The sequence below is a fragment of the Cibotium barometz genome, chromosome 43 (assembly GCF_041138505.1).
Source record: "Cibotium barometz isolate CiBa-2024 chromosome 43, ASM4113850v1, whole genome shotgun sequence".
Taxonomy (NCBI): domain Eukaryota; kingdom Viridiplantae; phylum Streptophyta; class Polypodiopsida; order Cyatheales; family Cibotiaceae; genus Cibotium; species Cibotium barometz.
Window position 1 is genome coordinate 15,879,603 of NC_141088.1, and position 12,186 is coordinate 15,891,788.

A 12,186-nucleotide genomic window follows, 5' to 3' on the forward strand; every position below is an offset into this window, starting at 1 on the left:
AATTTAATTAATTAAACTTATGTGTGTGTGTGTGTGTGTGAGAGAGAGAGAGAGAGAGAGAGAGAGAGAGAATTTCTATGTGTGAGATAGTTTGTGTGGGAGGAGAGTGTGTGTGTTTGCATTAGTGCATGTGCGAGTGTTTACATGTGTGTATGTGTGTGTGTGTGTGTGTGAGAGAGAGAGAGAGAGAGAGAGAGAGAGGTGCATGTGCGAGTGTTTACATGTATGTGTGTGTGTGTGTGTGTGTGAGAGAGAGAGAGAGAGAGAGAGGTGCAAAGAGGGAGAGGGTGAAAAGAGAGAGAAAGAGAGCGAGAGATAGAGAATAAAAAGTAGCTTTTAATAAAATATAAATTAAATAAAAATATATATATGTATATGTGTGTATACATGTATGTGTGTTTTTATATACATTTATACATACATACATACAGATATATATATGTGTGTGTATGTACAGATGTGTGTGTGTGTGTATACATATATATATATATGTAAATGTATACACACACTAATGTACATTAAGGATGAGGCTGATAAGTGAAGGCATAGTTATATAATTAATTATAAAGTTAAAAGCTTATAAAAGTATTGGGGGCTAATTATAAAGCCTAATGGCATATATAAGTGAAACCTAGGCTCATCTCTTCTCCCAACAAATAAGATATAGAAGACTACCAGCTGCCACTGGGCATCTTCGAAATAAGATATAGAAGAGAAAGAAGATGAATAGAATCGAAGAATTTATGGCTTTATAAATACCGTCGATGTATGCAAGAATTACTTGAACCAATAAGCGTATATGGATTCTAGAATCAACCACACTAACTGGCCGTTGCGTTGCTAAGAGACGTTAAACGATGCTTAATGATGTTGTTTAGAAAGCTTATTTACGCCGCTAACCATCGAAATACGTGGCTTGCACAATCGCCTATCAGGATCGCTTTAATCAGGACTTGTTCAGTGGTGCTACATTGGAATTAGCGACACGTATAATTTATAAATATATTTAATTTAATGTTCTGGACTCAGATTAGAAAAAGGAAGGCGCTGAGATTAGGCGAAAATATGATAGATAATGAATTAATGATTGGAAGAGTACATGATTAAGGGAGAATTTGCATGGGATTAATTATCTACGATTGTTGATGCTTTGTCGATGTTTAACCATGCTGGACCAGCTGTTGGAGGTGCATGGGAGTTATATACCTAGCGTCACCGTTGTAGATGCTCGTGGCTAGGATGATGTTGGTGGCTTCCGTTGGGTGGAAAGCGTCCCAAAACACATGGGATTTTCTGTCCGGACAAAGCTTGGCCAGAGGGAGCAGACATGTCAGCTGGCCGTGGAATTTGCCAACCCCACAACATCCCGTGTTAGTCACGTTAAAGCCTGCAAAAATCCATCAAATAATTAAGTATAACTCCAAACTAATCACGTGACTTAATCTCAACGTCTGTACGATACTCAACGTCTGTACGATGTCTTAAAGTTAATGATGATTCCTCTTCTCATTAATCGCAGATTAGATCGAAAACAGTAAGGTTTCCGTCTTCTCATTAATCGCAGATTAGATCAAAGACACTAAGGTGAGATCAGGAGACCTTATCCTGTCTAAGAAGCCTAGCTACACATTGGGGGTACAGGGGAGAGACTCTATCTGGTGGCCAAGCATTCCCCTCCCCCGATTGATAATGCACAAGCTTAAGCGGCTTTGAGATTGCACAAGAAAGGAATATGCTGTTGTTGATGGGATATTTGGGACAGAGACATCAATGAATCAGAGATTATAATGTCTCATATGCAGAATTAGACCTTATTAGGATAAAAATCAGATTATGGCACCAATCGGACACTTGGCTGCTTTCGATTAAAGATATGCCAGCGCACAAAGCTTTCCAATGGAAGAATCAAAAAGGACTTCTCCTATTCCCCCAAATAGCGGACAGATCCTATCCATTGTATACTAAACAAGAGACGGGGAATCCTTTTGGACAGAGTGCAGTGGTATTTTCTGTTTGACAAGCTATGGAATAAGTATGTGGAACCAAAAAAAAACATGCCTAGCTTGTTTGGTCAGAGGATGTGTTGCTCATCAAAGCACTCTATGCCTTTTGAAAGGCACACTCATGAAAAGAGGGAAAAGCTGGTTTCACAGCTAGAGAAACTGCTCAATTAAGTCAAAGGCAAGCTCAGAGCTTGCGGAAACGTATGTCATGTGCATAGTCACTGGTCTTATTAGAGTTCTCAACATGTTGTAACCTGTCTCTTTCTAACTTCTTAATATAAACACCCAGTTTTTTGAAAAAAAAAAAGGTGAGATCAAGTTAAAGCCTGCAAAAAAAAAAGGTGAGATCAAGTTAAAGCCTGCAAAAATCCATTAAATAATTAAGTATAGCTCAAAACTAATAATGCGCTTTAATCTGAACGTATGGACGATGTCTTAAAGTTAATGATGATCCCTTTCTAATTAATCGCAGATTAGATACTAGGGTTTTTCCTCTTCTCATTAATAGCAGATTAGATCAAAGACATTAAGGTGAGATCATAGGATTACCGTAATGGCTTGGGTTGGCGAGGATGGTCATAAAGGTCTCGTAGAGATCGTTGAAGAGGAAGGTGGCGCCAGAGAGCTGGGGATCGGCGTTGAGCTCGTTGACGAGCTGCAACACCTCGGCGTTGAAGCCCTGCACCAGCTCGTTTACGTATCCAACGCACCGGCCGTCCTTGCTCTTGCTCGCCAGCACGTTCGGAATGCATCCCAAAGGCCCCACCCCTGCTATCACAAACCTCCTCGCCCCCAGCTCATACAGCGCCTGCACACCCCATAGTATTAATGAAGATTACTTAGCTCATTACCATAATACACTTTAGTTAGGGTGCTCATGCACACCCCATACTATTAATGTAGATTACTTAGCTCATTACCATAATACACTTGGTTAGGGTGTTCATAGTACCAAGTAGAGATAGAGATAGCTTAGCTCTTGTAATGATAAGCATTTTAGTAAATTGTGTATCTACTTTAGTTAAGAGTGTTCATAGTACCAAGTAGAGATAGCTTAGCTCTTAGTTCATAGTACCAAGTATCTACTTTATCTACGCTTTTGTTTTTAATAAACTAATACACAAGCTTGTTATGGCATGAAATAAAAAAAAGCAACTACGAACAGTACAATTCTTCAACTCTTGGAGGTGATCAACTTCTCCTCTTGGAGGTGATCAACTTCTCTTGCAAGGATGAAATCTCTGGTCTTCTCTTGCAAAGGATGTAATCTCTGGTCTTCTTTTGCTTATGGTCTTATTATTACATGTGTACTACACTCACAATAATAAGACGTTGGCCAATCTATATCTTAGTAATAAGCAAAAATATTATTGCATTTGCACTTTTTACTTGTATAATTAGAGAAGATGATGCATCTTTCTCCAACATAAACAACAAAATTATTGTGAAACATGATCCAACATTGGATCCAAACATGACATGCATGAGAAATGAACAAAGTGTCAAGGACACTCCTCCAAGTCTCCACATGTTCCTTAGGCATATATTATCTTTCAACTATGTAGTCTATAGCACATAAAAAACAAAGTTAGAAAGTAACTACAAACAAAAGTGTCGGACACTCATCCAAGTCTCCAATGTTCCTCACGCATATATTATCTTTTAACTATGTGGTTTGTAGCACATAAAAAACAAATTTACAAAGCAACTACAAACCAAAATGCTCTTTCAATTTAAGTGTTATCAATTGATCTTTGAGGTAGATGGGAAGGACTTAATCTCAGGTCCCATATTTACAAATTTGCTTTGCATTGTAAAAAGATGACATATCTATCCTTGAGAGATAAGCAACAAGATAATTGTTTTTACACATTTGTTTTAAAATAAATTTATTACACATACACCCACACCCACACCCACACACACACACCCATGAGGGGGCCCTTGTCACCTTAATGATGATGCATGCAACCGTAGGAATCAAGAATCGAACTCAACACCTCTATCATAGTACTATGAATCTCTAGGTAACTTGCTTGCATGAAACATCATCATTTTTACTTTTTTACTTTATATAATAGGATCATCATTGTTTGTACACTTTTACAATATATATAGGAAGATAATTTATCTTCAAAGATAAACCACAAGATTATTGTGTAAGTTTGGATCCAAACAATTACTTGCTTAAGGATTTAGATGCCCATCCCTCTTTGTCAAGCGACCATGATGGTTCATTGTTGACAAAAGGGATACATGTGTGTGTGAAGATTTGTGTCATAGGGAAATTAAAAGAATGACCCCAAAAGCACATCCACTTTTCCCCCAATGGAAGAACATATATCTTTTTTGGTCTTCTACTAGCTCCTCACTATTCTTCTACACAGACTTAGAAAACTCATTTTTTGCAAATGAAAAAAGAGAACTAATATTAGACTAATAACCGTGAAAAATATGTGAATGGAATCATCAACATTGCTTGGAAAATGACTTAGTTTTTTATTTTGGGGCTAGAAAAAGGGTTTTTTTGCTATGTCATTTTTAGATACCTTTCTTACCCATGATGATGTGCACGCAAGGTTCAAGAAAAGATGGGATAGATTCATCATATGTCTAGTATAGTTTTACTTCAAGTTTGTGAGATAGATGAAAACACACATCCTTATCCATTTTAAAGTAAGCTATAGTTAAATTGGATATATGTAGTAAACGCTTGTCCAAATTTATCATCTTTTCCTTAATTTGTAGTAACAAAGGATTGATCAAGTGAGATTAACTCAAAAAAGAAGTTCTGGATTCTTGCATGTATGTGCACAAAGTCATATGTATGTTAAGATTTTGATGTGGTAGAATGGTGTGAGTGATTGTGGTCCATAGATTAATTCAAAGCCCCTCCCCCAATAGGCCCCCAAAAACCCTCAACCCCACCTAGGGTTTTTCTATTCTGGAGGGGCCAACACATTTTTGGCCTAACGGAAAAAAGGCAAAAAATGAAAACAAATTCTATGTTTTCACAGCAAGCCGCAATTACAAATGGGTAATCGTTCTAATATTGAGAAATAGATTGTATGAAGCCCAAGTTCTTGGGCAAGTTCTTGGGATCGAATCATACCCATTGTGCATGGAGTCCCCATATAAACACAAATTACACATATTGGCTTTCCTATATTCAAAATTTTCAAAACAAATTCCAAGTGTAAGGGGCCTAAGAAGTGGGTAAGAATGTGTAAGTAGTGAAATAATTTCTGATTGATGCAAGGATCTTTGTAACAATAACTCAATTCAATAATGAGAACTCGGTAATCATTATATAGCATATTACACAAATTGGCTCTCCTATACACAAATTTTCAAAAACACTCAACTCTTGCTCTTTAAAAAAAAGTTCTAAATGCGAGGATTATCAAAACAAGAAAATTTGGAAAAAATAAATAAATCAAATCACCCCCCCCCCCCCCCCCAAAAAAAGGACTGTGGTTTTACCAGTAACTCCTTGGCGAGAGCCTCGGTAACGAGAACCCGGTAGTCATTGGGGGTGTATTGTTGGCTGAATCCGGTAGAGTTAATGAGGTAGTTATTTAAGTAGTCATTGCTCCCGAACACCACTGCAAAAACGGACTTCGATATATACTCAGCAAGAGGAGCCTCTCCACCCAACATCGGCATTAGCTCTTGTAATGTGTTCCTAAAGTTGGAGATTTGCTTGTTGAAAGATAGGCGGGCAATCTGCAATCCTCATTAATCAAGTTTAGACATACGATTAGTGTCATTGTTCAAATAATAAACCATGGTAAGGGCCTTGCTTGTCGTTTCTAATCCTCTTCTAAAATTAGCTTAAGACACATTAATGTGCAAGAATAAATTAGAAGGAGAGCCCATATTAACAACAAACGATTATCATACATAGTTTTTGCCGGATATATCGAGAATGCCAGCCGCCCCAGACGCATAATTCACTCCATGTAGAATAGCGGAGCCTTTAGTTGCCGGATTAAGGTAAGCAGGAAGGAAAGGAAGGCCAAGCAACTGACCTGAACGTATCAAAATGCAAGGAATGAGCAACATTTTAGCTTTAATACACTTTTAATGAATAGACAAGTGCCTGCATTAAGGTAATTAATGGTCAAAAAGCTTACCAACAATGTCGATGACAGTTCGGCCATTGCAGAACCTCCCTGTGGCTCCGAGTGGGAAGTCTATGCCGTAAGGGTAGAAGTTGGACCTGGCCAGAGACGGGATGTAGTTGTTGTTGCCGTCGTCGACTAGAGAGTCGCCAAACACAAACATGGCCGGCACAAGAAGCTGCTTCTGCTGCTGCTGCTGATCAGAGTTGGCCACACTGGTCATGCACAGCTGCATGATGGCTACTGCGCACAACACAAGAAGCGCCACAGTTCTCTTCATTATCGCCGTTGAAGAGATCAAGAGCTCATAAATTAAGGTTCGAGTAGGCAAAATTTGTAGCTAAGCGGGGGGGGGGGGGGGGGGGGGGGGGGGGGGGGGGGGGGGAGGATTGGCTACTTAACGCAAGGAGAGAGCAGCTCAAACACAGTAACACAGGCAATGGCTACTAAATATCAAAGTTAAACATATAAACATGTATAATTTATTCTGCTCCCATCTACCACACGCACCGAAACCTCGCATTTTCCTTTTTCTTTTTTAAAGACCTACATAACCGTCACTTTATTTAGCACTTCTCTACCACCTCTCGGAATTCGCACACATTTATTCTGCACCCCATGGGCCTCCTCCTCTTCACACTCTGCTTTTGATTTATTTCAAACAGCCCGTCCTTCCTTCGGTTGCCTCACTTGAATATCACAAAAAGCCACACCCACATTTATGCTAGCTATTGTCTCGTATCTTTTGCCTTGGTAGCTTTGATTTGATGATCGATCTCAACCATCTTTTTTTTTTTGGGAACAATAGTAAGTATATATATTAGCTTAAAAACCCAGTACACCCCGGATAAGTCATTCACATCTGAAACTTTCTCAATTCAAGCTCTACTTCTTACACTTCACTTCATTTAGAAGTTTACAAAGCAATGCCCATCTCTTCTCCTCCAACAGAAAGCTAGACTGCGCCACATCAACACCAATTTGGGGACTTCTTGAACATTCAAAATTGCTTATCATGCTATATATCATTGGAAAGGTCTGGAAGAGTAGATTCCAAATGTCCAAACTCCGCTCACTTTTGAGTTGATTTGTAAAAATTTCACCATGAGCCCATTTTTCTAGAGAGAGGTGTGTAAATCCTTAAGGGATAAAAATGAGAGTCCATATTTCACCTAGTGCACCCATTTGACAGACTGCTAATGCTTTGTACCTGGGCTATGCATAAATCTACTCAATACTGAGACCCCATAGTGAATGTCAAGGTTGGTATTACATAAGCAGATTAGGCATCCAATAGCTTCTTGATACAGTCCAACATCAAAAGGGTCGTCTACATCTTTAAGACTAAGTCGCAAACAAGGTTTCATAGGTATGGCAATAGGTTTGCACTCTCCTGTTGGAGATAAGTGCACACTAGGTGTACTTCTCCTAGTCTAGTCTAGTCTAGTGCCATATGGCACCTCTATAATTGTCCCATAAGTCAGTGAGTCTACTCAATCTTGTACTTCTCACCTATATATTGTGGGTGTCACATCAATGAAAGAATCAATCTGGTGTCTTGTCTACACTCATCTCAAGGTATCTCTAGCGGCTTTGTGTCTCCTTCTAGTCTTGCTCTCATTTCAGTTTCAGTTTCAACTTTGTCTCTCCTCCATTTTTTCCTACATGGTATCAGAGCAGGTTTATCCTGGCTCCCCTCATCCTTGCCTCAAGTTTCAGTTCACTTCAACCCGCTTCAACTCGCCTCAGCTCTCTGCTTCTACTTCAGCTCTCTTCACCTCATCCTCAACGTTTCTTAGCTCGTGGTTACTCTACTTCACCCCGACAACTATCTTCAGTTCATGGCAGCTCATATTCAGCTTCAAAGTGTGGCACAATTCCTCATGACAGCTCATCTTTAGCTCGTGGCTTTCAAGCTTCAGCTCCGCGTCATTCTACATCAGCTTGCCGTCAGTTTTGGGCCTCATCTCATGGCATCCTCAGGGCGATTTCAGTCAGCCTGTCATCGCCTTCATTTGCTGCTCCCTTTCTTCATGAAGCAGCCCGCATACATTCAGATTTTTGTTGCCTCAATTCCAGCAACTTGTCCACTCACTTCATGGCTGCACAACTCCATGGATATAGCTCACCTATGGTCAGAATCAGCTCGACACTTTGCTACGATTTTGAATCCTCACTGGATCATGTTATTGTGTTGTTTTCTCACATGGGACAGCCCCTTCATCTTCAGTTTATTAGGCTGCTTCTGGTTCTGCAAATTTCGAGGTATGGATGCTCTTCGTTTAACAATCCTCAGCCTGGCCCTAATGCCCACTTACTTTCACGACTAGCAAGTTCTTTATACTTCATGATTACTTTCAGCATTCATTGTTTAACCCTCTGGATAGACTGTCAAAGATATGGTTTTGAAAGAGGGAAGATCTGCTCAAGCTGGAGTAATCAAATCAAGATATCTAGATGTAATTTTCAGTCTTCTACTTTTAAAAAAGCTCAAAATATAAAAATTTAATTTTCAGTTTTCATGGGATTAGACACTGCCCTTGCATTTCAGCAAGTGGTAAGACCTTCCCTTCATCTATTTGTCTCTCATGTACGGGATTAGGCACTGCTAAATATGGTAAGACCTTCCCATCTCTCTCATATTTGTCTATGCTTTCATGCTATCTACCACCATTGATCACCAATGATGTAGATCATGGGGTAATGTCATGTCTATTTGTCTACATGGACGTATCTTTGTCCCTATCCAAGAGGCACCCCTTCATTACCCACTCTAGCAGGCGGATTGCCCTTGAGGAGGGATTATCTATCAAGGTCCATCTCTCTGTCTATCTACAATCAGTCAGTCTCTCTGTCTATATGTCTATCTTGTGTGATCTTACAGTCACATGTCTCTGACACTGTGTCTATCAGTCTATATGCCTCTCTTTTGTGGATTAGCTACCCACATTCTGTTGGCATTTTCTGTCTATGTCCCCATTTATCTTCTATCTGCTGTCAGACTCTCTCATGTCTATCTGACAGTCTCTCTCTCTGTGGGACCACTCTACTGGCTGATTGCCTCTCTCTGTGGGACCACTCTATTGGCTGATTGCCTCTCTCTCTGTCTGTCTATGATCCACTCTTGTCCCTACCCTTGTGGACCCATATGAAGATATCACTTGAGGAGGGGTGTCTCAGGATCTTGTCTATCTTATCTTCTGCTTGTCTCTCAGTCCTTGTCTAGTCTATCTGTATTGGTCTTATCTTTTGTCATGTCATAGTCTTGTCTTTCTATCTTCCTTCTAGTGTCCACTTAAGGAGGGTGTTGGAGATAAGTGCACACTAGGTGTACTTCTCCTAGTCTAGTCTAGTCTAGTGCCATGTGGCACCTCTATAATTGTCCCATAAGTCAGTGAGTCTACTCAATCTTGTACTTCTCACCTATATATTGTGGGTGTCACATCAATGAAAGAATCAATTTGGTGTCTTGTCTACACTCATCTCAAGGTATCTCTATGCTTTGTGTCTCCTTCTAGTCTTTCTCTCATTTCAGTTTCAGTTTCAGCTTTGTCTCTCTCCCATTTTTTCCTACATCTCCAAGATTCAACCTCCTCAACAATGCCTCTATATATTGTGTCTATAGCATAACAATGCCATTATTATGCTGCCGACACTCAATGCCCAAATAATAGTGCAATGGGCCAAGATCTAACATTTCAAAAGACCTTTGTAAATCAGATAATAAAAGCTAAAATATGATCATCGGGGCCTATCAGCAGCATGTCATCAACGGTATAGCACGATGACCAAAAAATCATCTTTAGTCCTCTTAATGTAGAGGGTAATGTCAGTAGGACTATTGCAAAAAACTTGTGCAACCAAGTATGCATGTATCTTCTCATACCATGCTTTGGGAGCCTGCTTAAGAATATACAAAGCTTTTTTTAATATGCATACTTTTGATTCCTAACCTATCTGAACAAATTCATGAGGCTGAGATACATAGACCTCCTCATGCAAATCTCTATTCAAAAAAGTATTTTCATGTCCAATTGGCATACATTCAAACCTTTATATATTGCTAATACAATGATACTCCACATGGTAGTCATATGACATGTAGGTGCAAAGGTCTCACCATAGTCAATGCCTTTTTTCTATGCACAACTCTTTGCAAACAAGCATTGCTTTGTATTGCTTGTGATACTACCATTCATAAGCTTTACATTTAAGCTTGTAAACCCACTTTATGAGGCAAAACAAACAACTCCCAAATATTATTTTTTAGTAAAGTATCATATTCAAATTACATAGCCCTTTTCCATTGTTTTGGTTCCTTTGCTTCATTAAATGAGATAGGTTTCTCTTCATTACATAAACTAGCAATAAGAGCATAACATGTGTTAATATGAGATGTATGATGAGAACCTGTACGTGTTCTGCTAGGCAAAGGAGTGGCCAATTTGTTGTCACATGTGTTTGAACTAGCCATTTTGGAATACTTTTTGAATCCTCAAGTTCCCTTCTTTTCTCATCAATTGTATCATCCATGTTTGCCTCATCAATAAGCTGCTGAAAAAACATGCTGATTTTAACCTATGTGGACTGATTTTCAGTATGTCTTTGAGTACCCAAATGCTCTACATCAATGTGTCCCACATTGAACAATGGGAGGAGAGTGTCAAGTATGTCCGCGAACATACATTTTGCTATTTTTTACATGAAAGCAAGGGCTGAATTGTATCTTACACAAATACAACATCTTTGCTCACAAGAATCTACTTTGTAGTAGTAGGACGATAACCTTTACTTTTCAAGTTGTACCCCATAAAAATACATTTAACAACCTTATCGTCAAGCTTGCTATGCGAATTTTGTTAGGCAGTCAGGGATTTAATATTCACGTGATCACAAGTTTTTTCTTGTTAATAACACATGTGAACATGTTCATAACATGTTTACATGATTACACATTCACAAAATAGGAGGTTGCTGGTTACCTGGTAACTTGCCAAAATCCTGCCGGGATTCGAAAAAACCCGACGGGCCCGTCGAGTATAATTAAAACCTGGCGGGCACCACCGGGGCCGTCTGAATTCCCATCGAGCAACATATTTCTATATATATGAAGCCTGTGGGGTCCTTTGGGAATTTATTACTTGACAGCTGTTTACACACAGGTATTGTCTTATCTACATGTGGGTAGTGTGGGTGTGTGAGTACTCGTGCGGGCAGCTGCCCCCACAGTCGTCGCAGTGCGCGGCTAGATGTGGGTGGTCTGCCACACGAGAGATGCGTGTGTGTGTGTGTAAGGCCATTCTTCGGAATGGTGCTTATCATGGGACACATGGTCGGTAACGCGGCTGAGTTGTGTCCTATGGTAAGTATGGCACGTTGTAATGGTACTAGTCGGTAACGCGGCAAGCATAGTATCATTATGACGATGTCACCTTCCCTTCCCTTTATCAAATGCGGGCATATGGTCGGTAACGCGGCTAATTTATGTCCGTATCCAATTCCTATTCCCATAGATTCGGGCGGCACCTTGTTGGTAACGCAACAAAATGGTGTCGTTCGCTAGTGCATATGCTTTGATTGCATATTGCGGCATTTGATCGGTAACGCGATCAAAAAATGTCGTAAATTTATTTGGTTTGCCGGTAATGCGGCCTGTTTTGTTTTTATTGCGTGTGATACATGCGATACTTGGTCGGTAACGCGGCCTGAGTATCACATGGGTCATAGTTTAAATCATATTGTCTACAAGTCTCATTTCATGAAATAGTAAAATCAAAGTAACAAAGTAATAACCAAAATAACACTAAAAAATAGATGATATTCTCTCTCTCTCTCTCTCTCTCTCTCCTATCTCTATCTTTACTTGGGTGATTTTGCCTAAACGTCCATGCAAAGATGACAATGTAAACAAAACAATTCTACACACTTTTTTAGTCTATCTTGGAGAATTTATAAAACCATTTAAAATGTCATCTTTAAAAATTTTTAAACTTATTTAAAATGCCATAAAGAGATTATAAACATTGTTTTGCACTGTCTTTAAGAATTTATGAAACCAT

General features: G+C 39.4%; 1 protein-coding gene across 1 annotated transcript; it reads right to left on the reverse strand.

The window, feature by feature from the left end:
- Positions 1 to 1,051: 1,051 nt before the first annotated feature.
- On the reverse strand, positions 1,052 to 6,476 carry LOC147613594 (GDSL esterase/lipase At1g71691-like). Its single transcript, XM_086781196.1, has 5 exons — positions 6,140 to 6,476; positions 5,907 to 6,034; positions 5,487 to 5,729; positions 2,553 to 2,811; positions 1,052 to 1,387 (listed from the first exon to the last, which is right to left on the reverse strand). The coding sequence occupies exons 1-5, from the start codon at positions 6,405 to 6,407 to the stop codon at positions 1,161 to 1,163; spliced, it is 1,125 nt and encodes a 374-aa protein (XP_086637322.1). The 5' UTR covers positions 6,408 to 6,476; the 3' UTR covers positions 1,052 to 1,160.
- Positions 6,477 to 12,186: the final 5,710 nt, after the last annotated feature.